Source organism: Denticeps clupeoides, chromosome 12, assembly GCF_900700375.1.
Source record: "Denticeps clupeoides chromosome 12, fDenClu1.1, whole genome shotgun sequence".
NCBI classification, from domain to species: Eukaryota; Metazoa; Chordata; class Actinopteri; order Clupeiformes; family Denticipitidae; genus Denticeps; species Denticeps clupeoides.
In genome coordinates, this window is record NC_041718.1 from 14980504 (window position 1) to 14999637 (window position 19134).

The 19134-nt window shown below is 45.0% G+C and overlaps 1 protein-coding gene across 4 annotated transcripts in view; it reads right to left on the bottom strand.

The window, feature by feature from the left end:
* arhgef10la (Rho guanine nucleotide exchange factor (GEF) 10-like a) overlaps positions 1–19134 on the bottom strand; it is a 91274-nt gene that overhangs the window by 44330 nt on the left and 27810 nt on the right. For all 4 annotated transcript variants that reach the window (XR_003751390.1, XM_028997818.1, XM_028997816.1 and 1 more), the window contains 5 exons: positions 15987–16132; positions 14549–14721; positions 11836–11951; positions 9770–9897; positions 381–481 (listed from right to left, as the gene is read on the bottom strand). Coding sequence is in view for 3 of the 4 variants with exons in the window: in XM_028997818.1 (XP_028853651.1) it covers positions 381–481; positions 9770–9897; positions 11836–11951; positions 14549–14721; positions 15987–16132 (664 nt within the window). In the remaining variant the exon portion in view is untranslated. The remainder of the gene's footprint in view (positions 1–380; positions 482–9769; positions 9898–11835; positions 11952–14548; positions 14722–15986; positions 16133–19134) is intronic.

Sequence of the window (19134 nt, forward strand, 5' to 3'; positions counted from 1 at the left end):
CTTATTTGCACAGAGTAGTTCTTCCTTTAAATAGCTGTAATATCCCTTGTGACTGTGTGAGTCCACCATTGCTGTGATGTTCGCCGTGTTATAATTGCAGGTTCAACACCATATATTGTGTTGCCTTGGTGTTGACCTTTACATCCAGTACAATATGACCGCTCTATAAAAAGACTACCATGGCAGTGAACTATGTTTTGGTTCAAAATGAGCAGATATAAGCTTCAAAGTAAGGGCGAGACGCCTTTGACTTCTGAGATGTCACTTATTCGGCAGTAACTGCCTCAGCAAAAAGGTGTCCTCGGTGAATGCACCTTATTATCTGCTGGTCAGAGAGTCTGGCCCCACGGCGGGTCCATCAGGTTGAGGGAAGTACTCACTCTGTGCTATCTTGGCCAGGTGGAGCCGGTTGACCCAGGAGATCTTGCTGAGGGGGCTGGGAGTGTTAAATACCACCATGAAGCTCACTGGGCGGCCAGACCTGCAGAGAAACACAGATATCACTGGAATTAATGCAAAACTAAGCGCTGGGAGGCCGCTCACCCTGTGGGTGGTGTTCTGAAGTGACCATTACCACTGACTAGACATACAGAGGCATCCAGAGAGAATTCTAATTTAATATATTATTGCATGTAAGATGTATGAAAACAATGTAAAGCAATTTCTCCAGAAAGACCAGAATGAGAGAATAATCGGGCAGTGGTGGCCTAGCGGTTAAGGAAGCGGCCCTGTAATCAGAAGGTTGCTGGTTCGAATCCCGATCCGCCAAGGTGCCACTGAGGTGCCACTGAGCAAAGCACCGTCCCCACACACTGCTCCCCGGGCGCCTGTCATGACTGCCCACTGCTCACTCAGGGTGATGGGTTAAATGCAGAGGACAAATTTCACTGTGTGTGCTGTGCTGCTGTGTATCACATGTGACAATCACTTCACTAAAGAAAAAAAAAAAGCCATTTTGGGTCACTACCATTATACAAGAATACAATGGTCATCCCTCCTTCAAATGACCGTTCCTTCTTGGCACCTGGTGACAGACCTGGTTTGAGAGGGGAAGGACACAGTAAAGTAATTTACCTCTGTTTTTTTTTTAAAAGACCATTTAAGACTACAGTTATTGCCACTAGGGGGCAGGTTACCTGATTCCTGTTTGTTTAGCCTGCAGGACGTTTACTGAGAGGAAATGTGATCGAATGCAGCTGTCTGTGGAGTCATGTCCACAGTATTGCCCATGGCATTGCCCATGGCATTGACCCTGATCTCCATTAAGGGGGAGATCTGGCCTGGCATGGCATGGGGAACACGACAATGTCATGGCCATCAAAATCAACAGAAAATCCTTGCACAGATTAAAAAATGAGCACCATTAGTGATCCGGAACATTCTGTCATGCAGGCAAATGGTGCCTGACAGTGATAACTCCCCAACTGTGTGTGGGCACCATTGGCAAGGGCATAATATACATCTGACATGAGTAATTGAAGGATGTGGGGGTTCAAGTGACCTCCAGATCTACCTCTGTGAATTAGCAGAGGAGAAAACAGTCAGCCTCCACGAATCTGTTAGGCGGTGGGCCTAGCAACCAGCCTGTAATAAAAAAAACTCTATCGATGCCACAAAAAGAGCTCTCACCGCATTAGGCACATGGCGGGGGCAAGCCATTTGCATTCAGACATCATTAATGGGTAATTGACTGGATCAGTGTGCTGCAGATAGTGTCACACCAACATAGTGCATGCTCTGCATTAGTTCCCACCTAGAGGGTGCAATAGCATAGAATGAGAGGCGGATTTATATATGTTTGCAGCACTTTTCAAGAGGCAGGAAGGCAGGAGACTTCTGTTCATGCATGGAAATGATCTCTTTTCACTGATGATTTGCTGAAGACATTTCTGGACAGATAACAAGAGAAAATAAATTAATTTTTTGTGAACAATTCTCCATATTCCCCCCACTTGTTGACTGCAGTGCTCAGTAGTGAAAGTGAAAGTGAAGTGATTGTCATTGTGATACACAGCACTGCACACGGTGACACAACGAAATGTGTCCTCTGTTTTTAACCATTACCCTTGGTGAACAGTGGGCAGCCATGACAGGCGCCCGAGGAGCAGTGTGTGGGGATGGTGCTTTGCTCAGTGGCACCTCAGTGACACCTTGGCAGTTCGGGATCCGAACGGGCAACCTTCCGATAACGGGTCTGTTCTCCTTACCCGCTAGGGCACCACTGCCCAAGGCTCAGGACACATATGTTGAGAATCAGGTTGAAAGGCAGGGGCACGTTCACTCTGCCCCATGGGTCCAGACAAAGCAGGCAGCATGGTCCACCTGATTAATGAGCGGTGGTCAGCGGCAGGGTGTATGAGTGTGTGACAGTAATGAGGAAGGGCAATTATGGAAATCATATTGAAGAAAGTCCAAATATACAAAGACTAAAGGACAAATCTTTTAGAGTAATAACTATTATCTTGAGTGTCTGGACATTAGGGGTGTTAAAATGAATCATATAATCGATGCATTGAGATGCAGACGTGGACGATTCTGCATCAATGCAGTGCAGAACATAATCAATAATATCATGATGACGTGGAATTCAATTTCAGCCTGATCTGGGAACAGCGCCACTCTGGGTAGGAGTTTTACGCTGCACGTATTTTCACGTGACCAATTTGGACATTACACGTACCAAATATTACTGCTTTTATGTAATACAAAATGAAATAAAACAAGGACCTCGGTTCCTCTGCTTGGTGGGGATGTCGATCTGCATCAGGACCGGGGCAGACGATTAACTCCGCCCACAACATAGTGCCATGTGCATTTAAAGGAGAACAACCAGTTACAACTGTTACAAGGTGAGTGCGGACGTAACAAGTTTTTCTGCTCTGGAGCAAATCAGAGCGTCCACACAGGCGCACGAGACCATAACTCTGGTATCTGGAAACATCATGTGACCATGTAGAAAATGGCTGGGATGCATCGCGATGCATCGATTTCGAGGCACTGCTAATCGTAATCGAATCGTGAGACCAGTGAAAGTTCACACCTCTACTGGACATAGATCAAAATGGATAAAGATTAAGCTGGTTTTTAGCAAACTTTCAGTAACATTGCAATAACTGGATTTTTAACATTCATTTACAGGACATAAATGCAGGATATCACTACTGATCTATTACAGATTTGTCTTGTCTTACATAAGCACAGTCATACCTTGGACCTTGTTATTTAACATGGCCTTAGATAGCAGTGCTATGTTCAATCACTTTTTCCTTTTCTCCAGATTAAGGTCACTAAATGTTCTTGCTGGTTCCAAGTTTTCATGCTTTCACTGCTGGCCTTGAACAAGAATAATCTTGTGATTATCTAGCTCTAGCTCCAGATCCAATACATAGTTTGAACAGGTAAAAAAATACAATTTAATAAAATCAACTGTGGAGACCTCAGGAAGGGTGCTCCTGGGGGTGCAGAATAAAGAGTATGCAGAACATGAAATAAATTCCTCAACTGAATAAATACAATGGCTTCCTAGAACATTATAATTAAAAAAAGACAAACCGTAGCTTCTGGTCCATATTGTCTACCCATTACTACATTTTCTACTGATTTAACAACTTCAGTGTCTGTTTACTTAATTGGTACTTCTCAAAGTGTAATATTGTACCATGAAGCAAAAACTGCTTATATTTGGTGTCCCTCAAGACATATTCTCACTCTCCATATGCTCTCACGCTGACAATATTCAGTTAATCATCAATCTGCTTTTGGGTCACGGCAGCTAGAGCACGTCACAGGCCACTGGGACCCCTTTTCGAGTCACCATTTTGGAAACGCGAGGCATTGTGCCGCCATACTGCCAAATATGACCTCCCACAACGTTCTACATCTGAAGGACAAATCAGAGTCTGGTAATTAGGTATGAAGAGCAGACAACATAATTTAGTGGAACACCTAGATTCCCCTGGAGGAAAAAAGTTAGTCAGTTATTTTAATTTTGCGTGACAGCAATGACGACAAAATGACGGCATGTAATCACCTCAATATAATCAGTGCATCCTGGGACATGTTTCCCACAGATGTCATTGGGGGGAAAACATATATGCTCTTGTTTTAAAGCTGTAAGAGCAATGTTGGGTGCTGCAGTGAACGCTGTGCTTCTGCTGGCTGTACAAAGTGAAGATAAATGTAATACACGCATAGAACTCTGATTAAGCTGTCATTTTCCTTCCAATCAGTGTGGAAATACGGTGTATCCTGACCTTCAAAGCGTTCTGGCAGCTCATCAGTATTCTTAATCTGTGAACATTCTAAATGTTCATCATAGTCAGGAGACATTTTGGCAACTTGTTTTGTGATGAATCTGGTGCAAAAATATGCAATGCACTTTTATGGAACAGTTTTAGTCACTGTTTTATCACATTATCAAAAACTGAAGCTGATATAACAGGAACAGGGTGAGTTATTGGAAGGTTGATGGTTTGAACCTATTATACAAGAATACAATGGTCATCCCTCCCCAACATGACCATTCCTTCTTGGCATTTGGTGACAGACCTGGTTTGAGAGGAGAAGGACACGGTGAGGTGATTTACCACTGTTTTTGTTAATTGTCCATTTAAGACTACAATTATGACCACTAGGGGGCAGGTTACCTGATCCCTGTTTGTTTAGCCTGCAGGACATTTACAGAGAGGAAATGTGATCAAATGCAGCTGTCTGTGGAGTCACGCCCACGGCATTGCCCAGGGCATTGACCCTGATCTCCATTAATGGGGAGATCTGGCCTGGCCTGGCATGGCACGTGGAACATAGAACGACAGTGTCATGGCAGAAAACAGAAAACCTTTGCACATATTAAAAAATCGGCACCGTTAGTGTTCAGGAACATTCTGTCATGCAGGCAAACGGTGGCTGAGCCCGAGACACCAATGGCCCCTTGTGCAAGGTACCGACCCCACACACTGCTCCCGGGGCCTACTGCTCACCTACTGGTGATGGTTAAAAAGAGTACACATTTTGTTGCTGTGCTTCACAATGACCATCACTTCACTTTTTCTTTCTTAAGTAGTGTCTGATGCAGTGTCTGATGCTGCTGAGCAGTATAAAGACTAGTAGTAGCACAACTAGCAGTAACAATAAATGTGAAACTGTGGTGACACTATCACTGACTTCATAGGCAGGCAGCATATTTCAATTAGCCACAGATCAGACTGTGCCGCTGGAAGATGGGGCGTCGCAGGACCATGCTTTTGTTTTGCATAGCGGCCGTCTGCAAGAAGAAATGTGACATTCCTGTGCCTTTGTTGTGCATGAAGATTCAACACCTCTGTTTTACATGCCTTTTGTCGGACGGCAGTGTGACATTTGCCTGCCCCGAGCCAAACGTGTGAGGTGTTGACCGTCGGGACCACCTACCCTCTTTGTCTTGCCCAGACGGGAGGCCCCCGAGCCAAACGTGTGAGGTGTCGGCTGTCAGGACCACCCACTCTCTTTGTCTTCCCCTGATGTCACACGGGGGCGTGACATCAGAAACAACCGGTTCTGATTGGTCTATGACAATTTCTTGTAGGCCAGGGGCACAAAGGTCTGTTCACATGTGGGGAAGGGGATTTTCCAGTTTTTGAGCCTGCTCTATCATCTCATTTTTCTCATTGCTCCTTCTCTCTTTCTCTCTACTCTTTCCTCTTATTTTGTACCTTTTTACATACAATATTCACATGTGACTGCAATAATTATTTACTGGTGTTAATAAATTAGAAACTGTTCATTTTTTAACCTCTATTGTGCCATGCCTCTTTCTGCCAGGTAACATCAAGTTGGAGTGGTTTGAATACAGTGCTTTTGTGTGGAAGGAGAAAGAGTTTTTTTTACACTCTGCTCTCTCACCCCACCACACGCTTTTTACACCGCAGACGTTCCAAAGTCAAGCACATTATTGTGTCAGATGCCTGTTTCTCACGGACCATGCATTAAACTGCTACCTTCCCAAAAGGCTTTATTCAGGACAACGTGTGCACCCCATGTCTGTTTGCTCACCCATACGGTTTTGACAGAAATTGTTAACACACCGCTGGGAGTTAAAGGGACTGGCACCAGGTGTTAATTATGCACCGCTCTGAGCGTCTGCGGCTGTCGTGGCCCCGGTTGAGATTCCCTGCACGTCATATTGCTGCTCTGGTTCAGGCTCCTGGTTCTCCCCGCAGTGCAGGACGTGCTGTGTCTGTGTGTGTGTGTGTGTGTGTGTGTGTGTGTGTGTTCATGTGCCAGTCCGCCCCTGCTCTCTTCGCCACAATCTGCCACCATGACTCAGCAGGCTGCATGAGATCTGCTCAGGCACCCACCGAGCCACCTGCCAGTGCAAAGACCACCCCAAAGGCCTGTGGTTCATCCAGTCAGTCGCCGGAGAAGGTCGGACTCAATTAATGTGAAATCACAGGCACTGCGGAGTCCTGGCAAACTATAAAAAGAAACAGCAGACCATTTGTCTCTGTATCACAGTCTCTCAGCAATGCCAGTGTGCATGTCTCCTGAAGCCTGAGGTGTCAAAAGTTACGTATCGAAAGTGACGTGATTGTCATTGTGAAACACTGCAGCACAGCACATGGTGATACAACGAAATGTGTCCTCTGTATTTGACGACTCATCACCCTTGGTGAGCAGTGAGCAGCCATGTCAGGCGCCCGGGGAGCAGTGTGTGGGGACGGTGCTTTCCTCAGTGGCACCTTGGTGGTTCAGAATTGGACCTTCCGGGTCCACTACCGTATTTGCTGGGTTAACCACTGCTCCTTTACATACAAATCCCCACATCCACATGAAGAAGAAAAAAGAAAAAAATATATAAATATATTTAAAGATGATTGCAGGAAAGTTATGAGTTATGGTCACCATGACTGAAACTGGGTGGAAGCATAATAAAATGATTTTGAAAAACATCCAGTAGTACTTAATGATACGGTAAGTTGTACAGTGCACCGAATGACCTGAGTTTATGATGGATGATTCAGGACAATTACCGGTGTTCCGGTCAGCATGACTGAAAATAAGTCAGAGTCGGTGCAGAATGGGCTATTTGTAAACTGGACTGAGAACATCAAGAAATCTACTTTTTCTTCCTACAATGTCACTAATTCACATCCTGAGAGCAGCACTACACATTAGTGGAGGAATCAGACTTTCGTGATGCATTAAATCAAAGTACAGTCAACATAATTAATGATGTGGCCTTTATATGTCAGAGCCACTACAGACATTAATGAATTCAGTCGGGGAAAAAGGAAAAAATATGAGATTGAGATTGTGTGTTTATGCATATTGTATCATTTTTTTATTGATGTACTGCTTCTTTTTGTTATTGATCTGCTCTCCTAAAGCCGTGTTCACAAATTCAGCCACACTCCAGCACCGACATAACACATAACTTAAAGACAACAGCAGTTTTCGATAAGCGTGGGCTCAAGTCTTACGTATTGTTCTTTGAAATTCCTCACAGAATGTCCTATGTAATCTCAGCAGAAGTCAGTTCTTTGCATCAAGGCTTTTCGGGTTAAAGATCAGTCCTGCACTGATGAAAAGTCTCTCTGAATAAGACTGACTCCACACAGCTGTGTTTCAGATTCTGCACCCTTCAATTCAGGCAATGTATCTAATGAGTGTAAAGGTTTGTTAAAATATTATAATATGCCCTCCCCTGTCCGCACCAACACGACTTCTTGCTTGGTGATCTGCTGACTGCTGAGTCAGAGTCACTGCACGAGTGGCTGCATGCTGCCGTGGGAGAAGAAGGGAGATTCAAAGAGGAAGAGACCCCTATTGCTGGTGCTGATCATGCCATCAGTGTGACAAGTGGGGCAGATCCAGGAAAGAATGGAATGCGGTTGAGGACATGACAGGGGTTTGATAGCTTCTCTATGATAGCTTCTCTTAGTAGAGGGATTGTTAATTTTGCAAACTGGACAATCCTTTGCAAGTTAGTGCTGCCTGTTCAGAAATTATTATATGTTTAAACTTCTAAGCTAACTGCAACAGCTTCAAATTTCATGCAACATGCAAGTCAATAGCAACGAAGAAATTGCAATAAGCCTTCTTTACAGACATGAAAACTATTTATTTCATAAAACTAATAAGTGCGGGCAAACGAGGCATCTACTATTTTGGAGAGTAGTGAATATTTAGGAACTAACATGCTTCTCAAGGCAGGGAAATGTGAAATTTGTAATTTCAATGAAATTTCTAATACAGATGGACATGGTTGTTTGGGTGATTAGGACCTTTCATAAATGATTTGTTTACCGCAATACCCTGTCATGCATTGTGTGGAAGTGGAAATTTTAATTTGCTCTCTATTGTGCTGGATGTATCAGTTTTTCCAGCTGTTTCTTTTTTTGTTAATAAAACCCACTTTAGTGCAAAATATTGAGCCTCACTCACTTTAAACCTGCCTGGCATGACAATAACCATCTTTATAAACTCATTTAAAGTAGAGAAGCCAAAGTTATAGTGTCTACCTGTCATGATCCGGTCCGAGATCGGGACCGGAGTTTCACTGTCATGTGTAATGTTCCCTAATCGTTTTCACCTGTGTCTAACATATAAAGCTGCCCTGTTCGTTTCTGTTCGCCGTCAGGTCTTTGATGTTATGTTCCAGGTTCACCAACGGCTCGGATGTCTCCCCTGTTCTGTGCTTCACCGTTAAACCCTGGTTTTCGTGATGTCATGTGATTGCGTCCTTCCTTCCTTGTCTTCTCATCACCTACTTGTCATCACTTCTGTTCACCTGCCTCGTCATGCCAGCATGGTTGTGACACTACCACACTGATAACCATCTTTGGACCAAGATGGCTATCAAACTAAACATGTAGATGATTTCTTACAAAGTGGCATGAACAAGACAGACCAGCCCTGGAGTGTTAATTGCCAAATGAAAAGGTGTGGTTTGTTGTCTTGGTCATGTAATGAGGGTGTATGAGTGTAGCCTTGTTGGTCAGTGGTGCAAAATGGAGATATCAGGGTCGACACAGTGTCAAAAAGTCAGTAAAATGGCTCTCACCTATTTTACGACAATAGTGAGAGGACCTATACAGCCTGCCTCACCTCTCCTGTCCTTCACCTTTCCATCACCCCCACCCTCCAATCCGTCGTCATCATCCTTCTATGCGCTCTATTGCTCTATCTTTGTTTTGCGCAGGCAGGCCCATTCAACTAGACCGACTACCTTTCTACACGGGGGCTTTAATTCTCTTCTCAGAGCCATACAGGCCACCACTGCCTCCTGTGTAAAGGGACACAGAACACACATCATCTTAATGTGGGCTATAAGTAATAAGACAATGGCGGCGCTACACAATGCACAGCGTGTGGGCCACATCTGCTTAGAAGGCGGCACTTGTCAATTATTCCCTGTGCCTGGCGCGAGGGAAACGAATCGGTGTGTGATCACTTAATGACTCATCCCCTCATTTCTATTAGGTCTGTAATTTGCAACTCGGCACTCAGCGGAAAAGGTCGGGCAAGAAAGAGCCGCTTTAACGCCGCCGGCTTGTAATGCCAGGTAATATGCTCGTCGGGGGTAAGCGAACGTAGTGTCAGGATATTTCATCATCATAACGCTGCCGCAGATGCAGTTTAGAGCGTTTGTCAGCCGCCATTATCTTCCTGCGCCTCACGGGTCGCTCTGTGTTAAGGATGAGGTCAAAAAGTGTGGGAATAGAGGCCTGCAGCAGCGCCGCGAAGCCTGATTAACCACCGTCTACAGGCCAGCAGTGGGAGCGCCACTCACTTGTCCGGCCTGCCAGGCACCTGCAGGCGAAGGCGGCATTTGTTGGCACTCTGGATCTGATCCTCTTTGATGCGGATGAGCCTCTGCAAGGCCAGGCACCAATCCTGCGCTACGGTGGTGTTCAGGTTCTGCAAAAAAAGGACACACAAACTCATATGTCAAATGCAAAAGGTTTGGTGCTGTATGATTTCATGACCAAAATGGGGTGGCGTCTTCCTTCATTTGGCTAGAGGAAACAAGACTGCTGCCCGCCTTGATTTGTGAATTGATGAGGCAGTAATGAGGTGAATGAGAGTGGCAGCACATGTCTGGGGTGCTGCTGTCCAGTGTGGAGAGCGACTGAGAGTGAGTCTGGTGCTATCAGAAGTGCAGAAGGGTTCTGATACTGATTCAACGCCCATGGAATGAAACTGGTTTGGTGTGTGGAGAACAGCTGAGTGTTACTGCGAGTTCCTTGTGTTCTGACTGCATGAAGAGAGGGCATTTGGAGACGGGGACCGGGCGCAAGTTGACTCAACATGCACTGAAGAACAGCAAGGGCCTTGTGCTGGTTGGAGTGGATAATGGAAGGAAGACTTGTTTGAGGCCTTTTTTTTTTGCAACTCACCCCTCCATAAGGTAGATGTGAATGGTTACCTTGGTTTCCCTATGACTGTGTTTCCATTGTGACATTGGGATTACTGTGCATATTAGACTTTGAACTATTGAGAGTGTTGTGTGTGACTCACCAGACTTTATATCTATTTTTTTTTTGTTGACCTTTATTCTGGTATTTTAGAACCTCACACTCTGGGAGACCAGTAGCGTGACTCATTTTTCTTGTAATGCCCACAATCAGCCCACTGTGAGAACACACACTCTGGGAAAAATGGCCATTTTCACATATGTAGCTGGCAACAACTTTTAGAGCGTTTACAACAAAATCATGCGGCAACCTCTGTCAGAACTTCAATCCATTCATGTGAGTACGATGAGTGCTTCCTGATTCTTTGTGATGATGGAGAGTGCTTAAGAACCAAGTGCACTTTCCCCCACCACACAAGACAATTACACACTTCTCCTTGCAGCCAAAAGCAATCATGTTCAGCTCCTGCATCCAAAAGACATGCATGAACTCGTTTTTTTTTTTTTTTTTTTTTGCGCTTTGGGGGTCTGATGTTCTCAATTCAAATAGTGGAGAGTATTATACCAGGAACAATAAGCCCAATTTAAATTGCGTAAAGGAAGTTATCATAAACCTGAGTTTACGGGGTGTCTCTATTCCCCTGGGTCTCTATTCCAGACCGGAGATTTGTCCAACTTAGCCCAGAGTACCTGATTGCATCTGTGTGGAAATGTATCCTTCCATGTCATGTCTTTGTCTGGTCATGAATGGTTTTATCAACATGCTGTTCCTGTCTGAGTTTCAGTAGACCCCTTGTCTGTTAGTCGTGCGTTTGTGTCCATTCCTTCCTACACTGCACCAACCCGTGACAGAAGTGCATGTAGTGCCATTGTTTATACCCATCTGAATATTTCACATTTTCAGTTAAAGTTTAGGATAGTCAGAGATAATCACCCTTGGTGAGCAGTGGGCAGCCATGAAAGGCCACCACTGCCCAGGTTTACATTAGCATTTCATTATTTGCAATTAACTTAACAGGGTAATATATTTCATAATAACATGTCAATATTATGCTGCTAATTTCACATTCATTGGATCACCACCAATCAGAATTCTTGAGTGCTGAAAATCTTTGAATGTGCATGTATTCCAACAATGGCTGTAATAGGGATCATGCTTACAATGTCCACTGACATGGTGGTATTAGTTTTCAAAAAATCGTTATAATAGTTCACCTTCTGGCTTTCGGAAATTAATACACTTACTTAAAAAAATGTATTTCTACGAGATATGGACAACTAGCAAGCGCTTGTGTAACTTAAATGAACATGCCTTGCGTAGCGTCATCAAACACGGCACAAAATTTTGTGTTCTTTACCATTCAGCACCAAACGACATGACACCATCACAATGTTAAACATGTGAAAACAATGAAGACATTTTCAGAGTGTGGTCCTCTCACCTGGTATGTCCCCTGCAGCGTTCCCACCAACAGTGTGACCTTCTCAACCACAGAGAGATCGTGCTGAAGTTCCTGCAGTTCCTGGTAAAGCTTGGGAGGCCCTAAAATCCCCTTTCCTGCAGAAAAAAACACACATTCATATTTAACCCAGCTCCTGCACTTTTCTGCAGCAACTTCTGGAGTACATATTGTGTTTTGGATTTTGGGCAGGGCAGTGTATTCCTAGCGGAAAGGCTGTTGACTGGATACATGCTTTAAAAGAGAAAGTGTGGTCATCTACCATTTTCACAACTTAATCAAGGTCACCAACAAGCTGAGAGAACTACTATAAAGTAACAAACACATATCGGACCTTCTTGTTGTGTAATTGACAAATTAAAGTCCAGGCTGGTAGCCTCACGGCAGAATGGATTTCAGGCACGTTTTAAAGTTGCCGTTTAAGAGACTCTCAGGAGGCGGTGACAAAACTTTCATTCGTCAATAGTTCCCCTAGCACACCTCCAACAAGAAGAGATCAATATGCAAGATGCATTGACCACCATTGTTTGTTGAACCACAATGGGAACTCTTAAGGGAGCAGGGGTTGCAAAAGCGGGAAAATTTTGGAGACGAAGCAATTTGGAAATATGAAGCTCTTTTCATGTGGCAGGGGGAACGCAGGTGTCTCATTAGATGTGAAATGTACCATCGATTTGAAACGAGGTCCCCTCCGCGGTCTCCGGGAGCCCACCTCATGAATCAATAGCCTGGAGCTGCTCGCTCTCCAGTGCCGTCGCCACCTCCTGAAAATGGCTCGCCGAGGCTCAACATGAGGTGCGTAATTAAATTTTGCCGCTGCATGCAGCCCCTGTCACCGCCTTGATGTAAGCGCCCGATGCAGGGTCCCGATAAGGCGCGGCCCTTTAGCCAGAGAGCTGTCTGTCTGCAGTCGTCAAAGTTCTGAACTGAAGGCTGTTCTGCCGGAACGGCGGTGGCGGCGGCGGGGCAACCTCTGAGATTTAACAGGCTCACCGTCAGCAGACAGGTTCAGACATCTGTCACCGGCACGGCACAATCGATACCTGACACATCTGAACACAAATAGGTGGGCTGTGACGCCTTCCGCCCCTTCGTCGAATAAGTTGCCAGCCTGCCCAGGAGGAGACGGTGTTTCTATGGCGATAGGACATCTGGCTGCCTCACCAGAGGTGAATGTGCTGAGTTGTAATCCAGCGTAATCCAGTTGGTGTGGTGGGATTGGGGGGGATTGGTTTTTACATTCAGGCGCGGTAATCCACGGCTTTTTCGTTCCTGGGCAAGTGCAGGAGAATGCAGGAGAAAAAAAGAGGTCCAGACAGACCTTCATTCTCAATGCACCTCCAATGAACAGAAGCAGTGGGGGAATCTGGGAAAAAATCCTGCGTCATGTGCCGACTGCCAATGCAGGACAGGCATCCTCGGGTGCCGCTGCTAGAACCGCCGTGTTCTTCAGAGACATCTGTAGGCCTATAGTGGCCTGTAGCAGGAACATGATGATAAGGTGTGGGTGCTGCAAAGTTCTGATGGAAACTTGGCACTCCATTGAGAGAAAGGGAAGAAGGAAGAATTTAAAAGGAACTTCCCGGAAAGACCAGAGTACCTCATCAATAAATTACGACAGTGGGATCCGCAGGAGATGAAAAATGAGTCCACTCCGTCATGAGCCGGGGGACAGGAGGAGATAAGGATCAGGGGATGGAACCCCATGGAGTGACATCACTGGGGGGCGGGGGAGCCATGACCGTGCCGGCGCGCTGCTATAAATAACCGCATAACTCGAGCGAGCGAGCAGGCCCGGGCCGAGGAGCGGCACAGCAGACGCGCCGGAGTCTGGGAAGCGGTGATTAAAGTGCTGGCTTACTGTTGCATAACCGCTGAGCGAGCGTGCTTTTCCAAAACAGGTCAGATAACTGCGAGAAACAGGGAGGAGGCAGGATAAATAAAAGCAGAGATGGGGGTGAGCCAGACGCGAGCTGCCGGGTAGAAAACGAGCAAAGCCGAATGGAGGGAAGAGGCCAGGAAACGAGAATCAAAAGTAGCCCCAAAACTTTTTATATCCTTACAAGCAGAGAGGGGCGAGACATGCTACCAATAAACCCCCAATTAAGGATAAAGGTGGTGAGACACTGGGTTTAGGTCGGAGCCCCTGCAAAAGGCAGCATAATATGGAAAAGAAAACGGAAAGAGATTGACATTGTGAAACACTGCAGCACAGCACACAGTGACACAAGGAAATGTGTCCTCTGCTTTTAACCATCACCCTTGGTGAGCAATGGGCAGCCATGACAGGTGCCCGGGCAGCAGTTGGTGCTCAGTGGCACCTCAGTGGTACCTTGGCGGTTTGTTTTTTTGAGCCGGCAACCTTCCTTTCCCACTAGGCCACCCCTGCTCATGAATTACAGTGTCAGGGATCGTGCTGGCACATTTATCAGGCTGCAGGTCTTTATTTATTTCTATTATTCCCTTAATTACACAGAATGGGAGCAGACTGATGGCACTCCTGGGTCTGTGGTTCACCAGAGAGTGAACTGAGACTGTATCCTTCCTCTTCTGCTGCGCCTCCCACTCTATAAAGCAAGAGGAGCAATAACGCAGCCGTCACACCGGCAACAAAGGTGTCGACTTGAGGAGATAATGATCTGCTGGAAGAGGCTGTGTCAGGGATATTGAGCGTGACAGCCTGGCTGGTGTTTACCTGAGGCGCTGCCACCTCCGGGACGCCTGGCTCCGCTGTGCTGGAAGAGGGTCTCCTGGCTCTGGGAGGCCTCCTGCCCCACCTCCACCACCTGGACCTGGAGCAAGGGTGCGCTCCACTTCATGGTATACCTGGGACCCACTGGGACCAGACTGCTGATGTCAGGAGGCCCCCTGGTGGTGTGAATGGGAAGTAAGGCTCTGCCACATATGACGTCACTAGTCTTTAACACATTTTATTTTCTGGACCAGGACTACGGAGGATGATTAAAAAACTTTTCATGTTTCACTTATATTTACAGCATTCTACAACCAGCTTTCAAGCCAGTAACACAATAGATAAACTGTATGTAAGAAGTGAATGTATCTGAGCTCCAAAAAGTTAAACCTTCATATATGTTGTAGTCATTACATGTACACAATAGTTTTGATTTATTTTCTGGCTAATAGCTTAGTTAAAGAAAAATAAATCTGTATTTCAAGATATAAGAAGCAGTACCAAAATATCTCAATTATAAATAGTCAATAGCTAGTTGCACCTGAAGGGTTGAAGGTTAACACAGTATTGAAAATTTTGAAAAACAATATGCAATATGTCATTCCTAAAAACCTTTCCTTAAAAGTTCGTAGGGTTTAAATTACAAATATTACTGGGTTTAACATATAAAAGTGGCCTCAATATGTGACTATTTCTTTTTGTATGGGGTATTTATGGTATCATACACTTGAGATCACCAAAAACACACTCCTCAGATAAAATCTCTATACAGAATCTTGAAAATCACATGACAACACCAGAAAAGAAAGCCTTGGTCACAAACCAAAATTAGAACGTGTCTGACCAATTCTGTCTCTGCGCCAGGAACACAGAACCCAGCTGTTTCACTGCCCCCATTGCTATTCATGTATTCGCACACTATAAGGAACAATCAGAGCAGCAATCGGTTCAGCACAAATTTAAAGGGCAGCTAAAGTCGACGCCTGGACCATCGTGCAAAAAAACATGCAATGATGTAATTACTCGGAAGCCAGGATAAGAGAGTTTGTGGGAAGTGGAAAAAAAAATGTATGTCCTCACTGGTTTACCTTTGCTTGACTCTGATGTGATCAATGGGCCTGTCATAGCTAATCTATTTGAGGGGGACAGCCAAGTCTTTTAGGCCAGTGATCTATGAAAAGCATTCCTGCTTGACTGGCTAACAACACGGTCATTTGTTTGAAGATAATGAAGCCCATTTGACTCCACCGTTATTTCCACAGTCCATCTTAGCCATTACAGCTCACCCCTTTCTGCTCAGCGACATCCCCGTAATGTTTCTGTAATGTCTCAGAAGTATCTGCACTTTCTATCTCTTCCACACATTTTTTTTATTCATTTTTTTTTAAACATGGTCTGACATGGTGTGGGCAGGAGGGATGACCTTGGTGCTGACACTCACTTGACGTTAATGTTGGCACAGATGAGCAAGTCGTTGAAGAGGAAGACTTTACGCTCTTTGGACTTGACGATCTGTCCTCGCTCTCCATAAACCGTCTCCACCAGGGTCTCGCACAGGACCAGGGAGCTCTGCTCAGAGCTTAACTGCTGCATTAAGAAGACATGGAAGTCAGATCGATAAACACACGCATCTGGGCAAAATATCGACCTCATATTAGTGGAATACAATGATTTTTATACTTAATGTTGGAAGATTTGGGAAATTAAAGTTTTATTAAATGAACAGAAAAGAAAAAGGGTATGTGGCCGCAACAAGGCGATTTCAAGGTCATGCTGTGTGCAAGACAGGGAAGTCAGAAGTTGTCGAAGACGAAGGATTTTTTATTTGAAAATTGGCTTAAGTAATTATTACACTTGTTGCACTTGTCCAAAACTATTGCTAAAGTATATTGATCCTCACGCTCAGAAAACCAAGACCCCAGAATTAAGACAAATGCATATCTACACTGGTAAGGAACACAAGACTCAACATATGTTGTATCCATATTTCATTGTACAGACACTAAAACATACACACACCTACACCTCAAACTGACAATGGGTCTTAGACAAATAAACCATTTCCTTATTTTTCTTTCAGGCGGTGCCTTGCTATTACTCTGGTTGGCCATATTGCATGTGTGTTGCCCCGTACAGCTACATCACCTCATTAAACAGCTACAAAAGGCTGGAGAGCAAACAGGCAGCGAAACTCAGATGCACACTTCAATGCGGCTTGCGCTTGATCAATCGATACACAAAGCGTATAAATAATGCATGGTCTCCAGCCTCGCCTCCCGCTTCAACCGCCGAACCACATCACTGCTTCAGTCGGAAGGAGCAGCCACATCTGTGGCAAATTGGAGATGGCGTTTAGCCCTCCATTGAAATGCGCTGAGAAATTACACTCTCCGTCAGTCAGTCGGGCAGGATGCGGCGGCCCTATTTTACCCGCTTGCGCTACTCTCCCACTCAAAGGGCCGACACTCCAGGCTGACTGAGTCAAGCTGCCTGGCAAAAAAAAAAAAAGTGTGTTTCTTTGAAATCTGGGGTTGGGGCGAGTGAATATGTGTGTAAAACAGGAGGGGGTGGCGGGAGGGTGCAGGGACATGGCTGTGTACATGCTCCAGTGAGGTGTCGGACCAAGCGAGAGAGATCCTCAGTCAGTTCTCTGCACACTTTATCATCCTTCCTCTAGTAACTCAGACAGATAAAGACAAAGGATGAATATTTCATTGAGCACTTAAGGGGAAATGGAAGAGGCCGTTTCCCATTGAAATTCTGCTGTTTTGCGGCAGTAAATGGAATTCTATATGGAGCCGAGGACCTCACCCGAATCAGACCCTCTTCAGAGCCTCAAAAAAAGCACTACCTTGAGACTCAGAAAGAGAGAGAGACAGAGAGAGAGAAAAGGGGGTAGAAAGTGAGAGGGAGTGCTTGCATTTTCCAATTAAATGTCTCATTTACTCCCTAATTCCTCTTATTCAAAAATGCATTTGTTCAGATTTGCAGCAGCTGGATTGTAATATCACTGTGGTAATGGAATAGGAACACCCCTGTCATTGCATTTAGTCTGTGTTCAGAAGCGATAATGGGCCATCATTTCGGGCTGATGATTGCTTAAAAAATGCTTTGCGCAACCACTGTGGGCTGTGCAGGTTATTTCAGGGGTAGCTAATGTGTGCAGCTCACAGCCATAATGCTGATGGAGGCCGAGTGGCAGGTATTGTGTCATTAGCTGAAGGAAATGGGAGGGGGTGGTCTGTAAGGTACAGTAAAGGCTAATTTAAATTAAAGGGCAATGTTGAATACTGCAACTCAGCCAAGAGAGGTTTGACAGGTAGAAATACGCTTGGGCTCTTATAGGGATTCTCTGGCCAGTTCACCTTTTGTTCTAACTGGGATAAAATAACTTTTGGCCTGGCTAGGGACACCTGATGACCTGGGCTGGAGGCTTTGGACAGGTTTGGTTACGTGGGAGGCATTCCTGACACTGGTTATGTACCAAACTTGGTTCACTGTCACATATATTTGTGTAATGCACTGAATTTCCTACGCAACGTTTGGAGAGGGAGCATGCACAGGGGACGGGTGTGCATTATTAATCAAGCAAGGGAAGGTGAGAGCGCTGATAAAACTGCAGGGGCCGCATGGTGCAGATTAAGCAGACGAAGCAAAGCAGTACGAAAGTGTCCCCTTGTGTAGTTGAACACATGGAATGGCATTTACTGAGCAGAACATTGTGATCTGTGGAATCCTGAAGAGCATCACTTTTTGGGTAACATAAATAAAGTGACGCTCTATTAAAAGGAGCATTGACTGAGCATTGAGAGAAAAAAAAATGTTTTTTCATAAATCACTTAATCAACTTGAGCCCTTTACAAAATTATCATTCAACCCTTTTCAGAATTTTAAATCCTTCTATTGTGAAGTATAGAAGGCTGTATAATAAAGGTTGTAGCATTTTTGTAGGACATGGGGAGTCTTCACAAATATCACTAGTTTGCCAGTCAGAATGCTTGAATTACAGTGAATTAAGCAGAGCTCACATTTATGATGTGTGCTTGGTTATGTAGACCATCAAGGGTGGGAGGGCATGCATATGTCATTTCTTGCTATTTACAACCTCAATAAACCAGACTTAAAAATGTTTTCATTATACACATCCCCAGGCCTCTGTTGGGGCAACGACAGGAAGTATGTCTGGCTCCCATTGTCAATTAAATGCAAACACATAATCTTTCCAATAACTGCCTTCAAACTAGGCAGATCGCTTTGGACAGGACAAATGAATCAATTTGGCTATTTTTACCATTTGTTGTGCACTCGTATGAGAAATCCCCGGTTTGCATGTTCATTGAGGCGAACCCTCATAAATGAGCAATCTGCTTACTTTTTAAAACAGGCGATCGCTGCCAGTGCACATGCAGTGGGAACAGCCTGGCCTCTGATGGTTTAGGAATCCAGAATAATCAGCGTTCATTACTGTTAAACCTTTTAACAGATCGGCATCTGCTGACTGTTCGGCAGAAATGGTTAGCACATCAGGAGAACCCTGGCCAGATCTTGAGCCCAGCTTTTCTTTCTGAGTGACAGTAAACACTTGACAG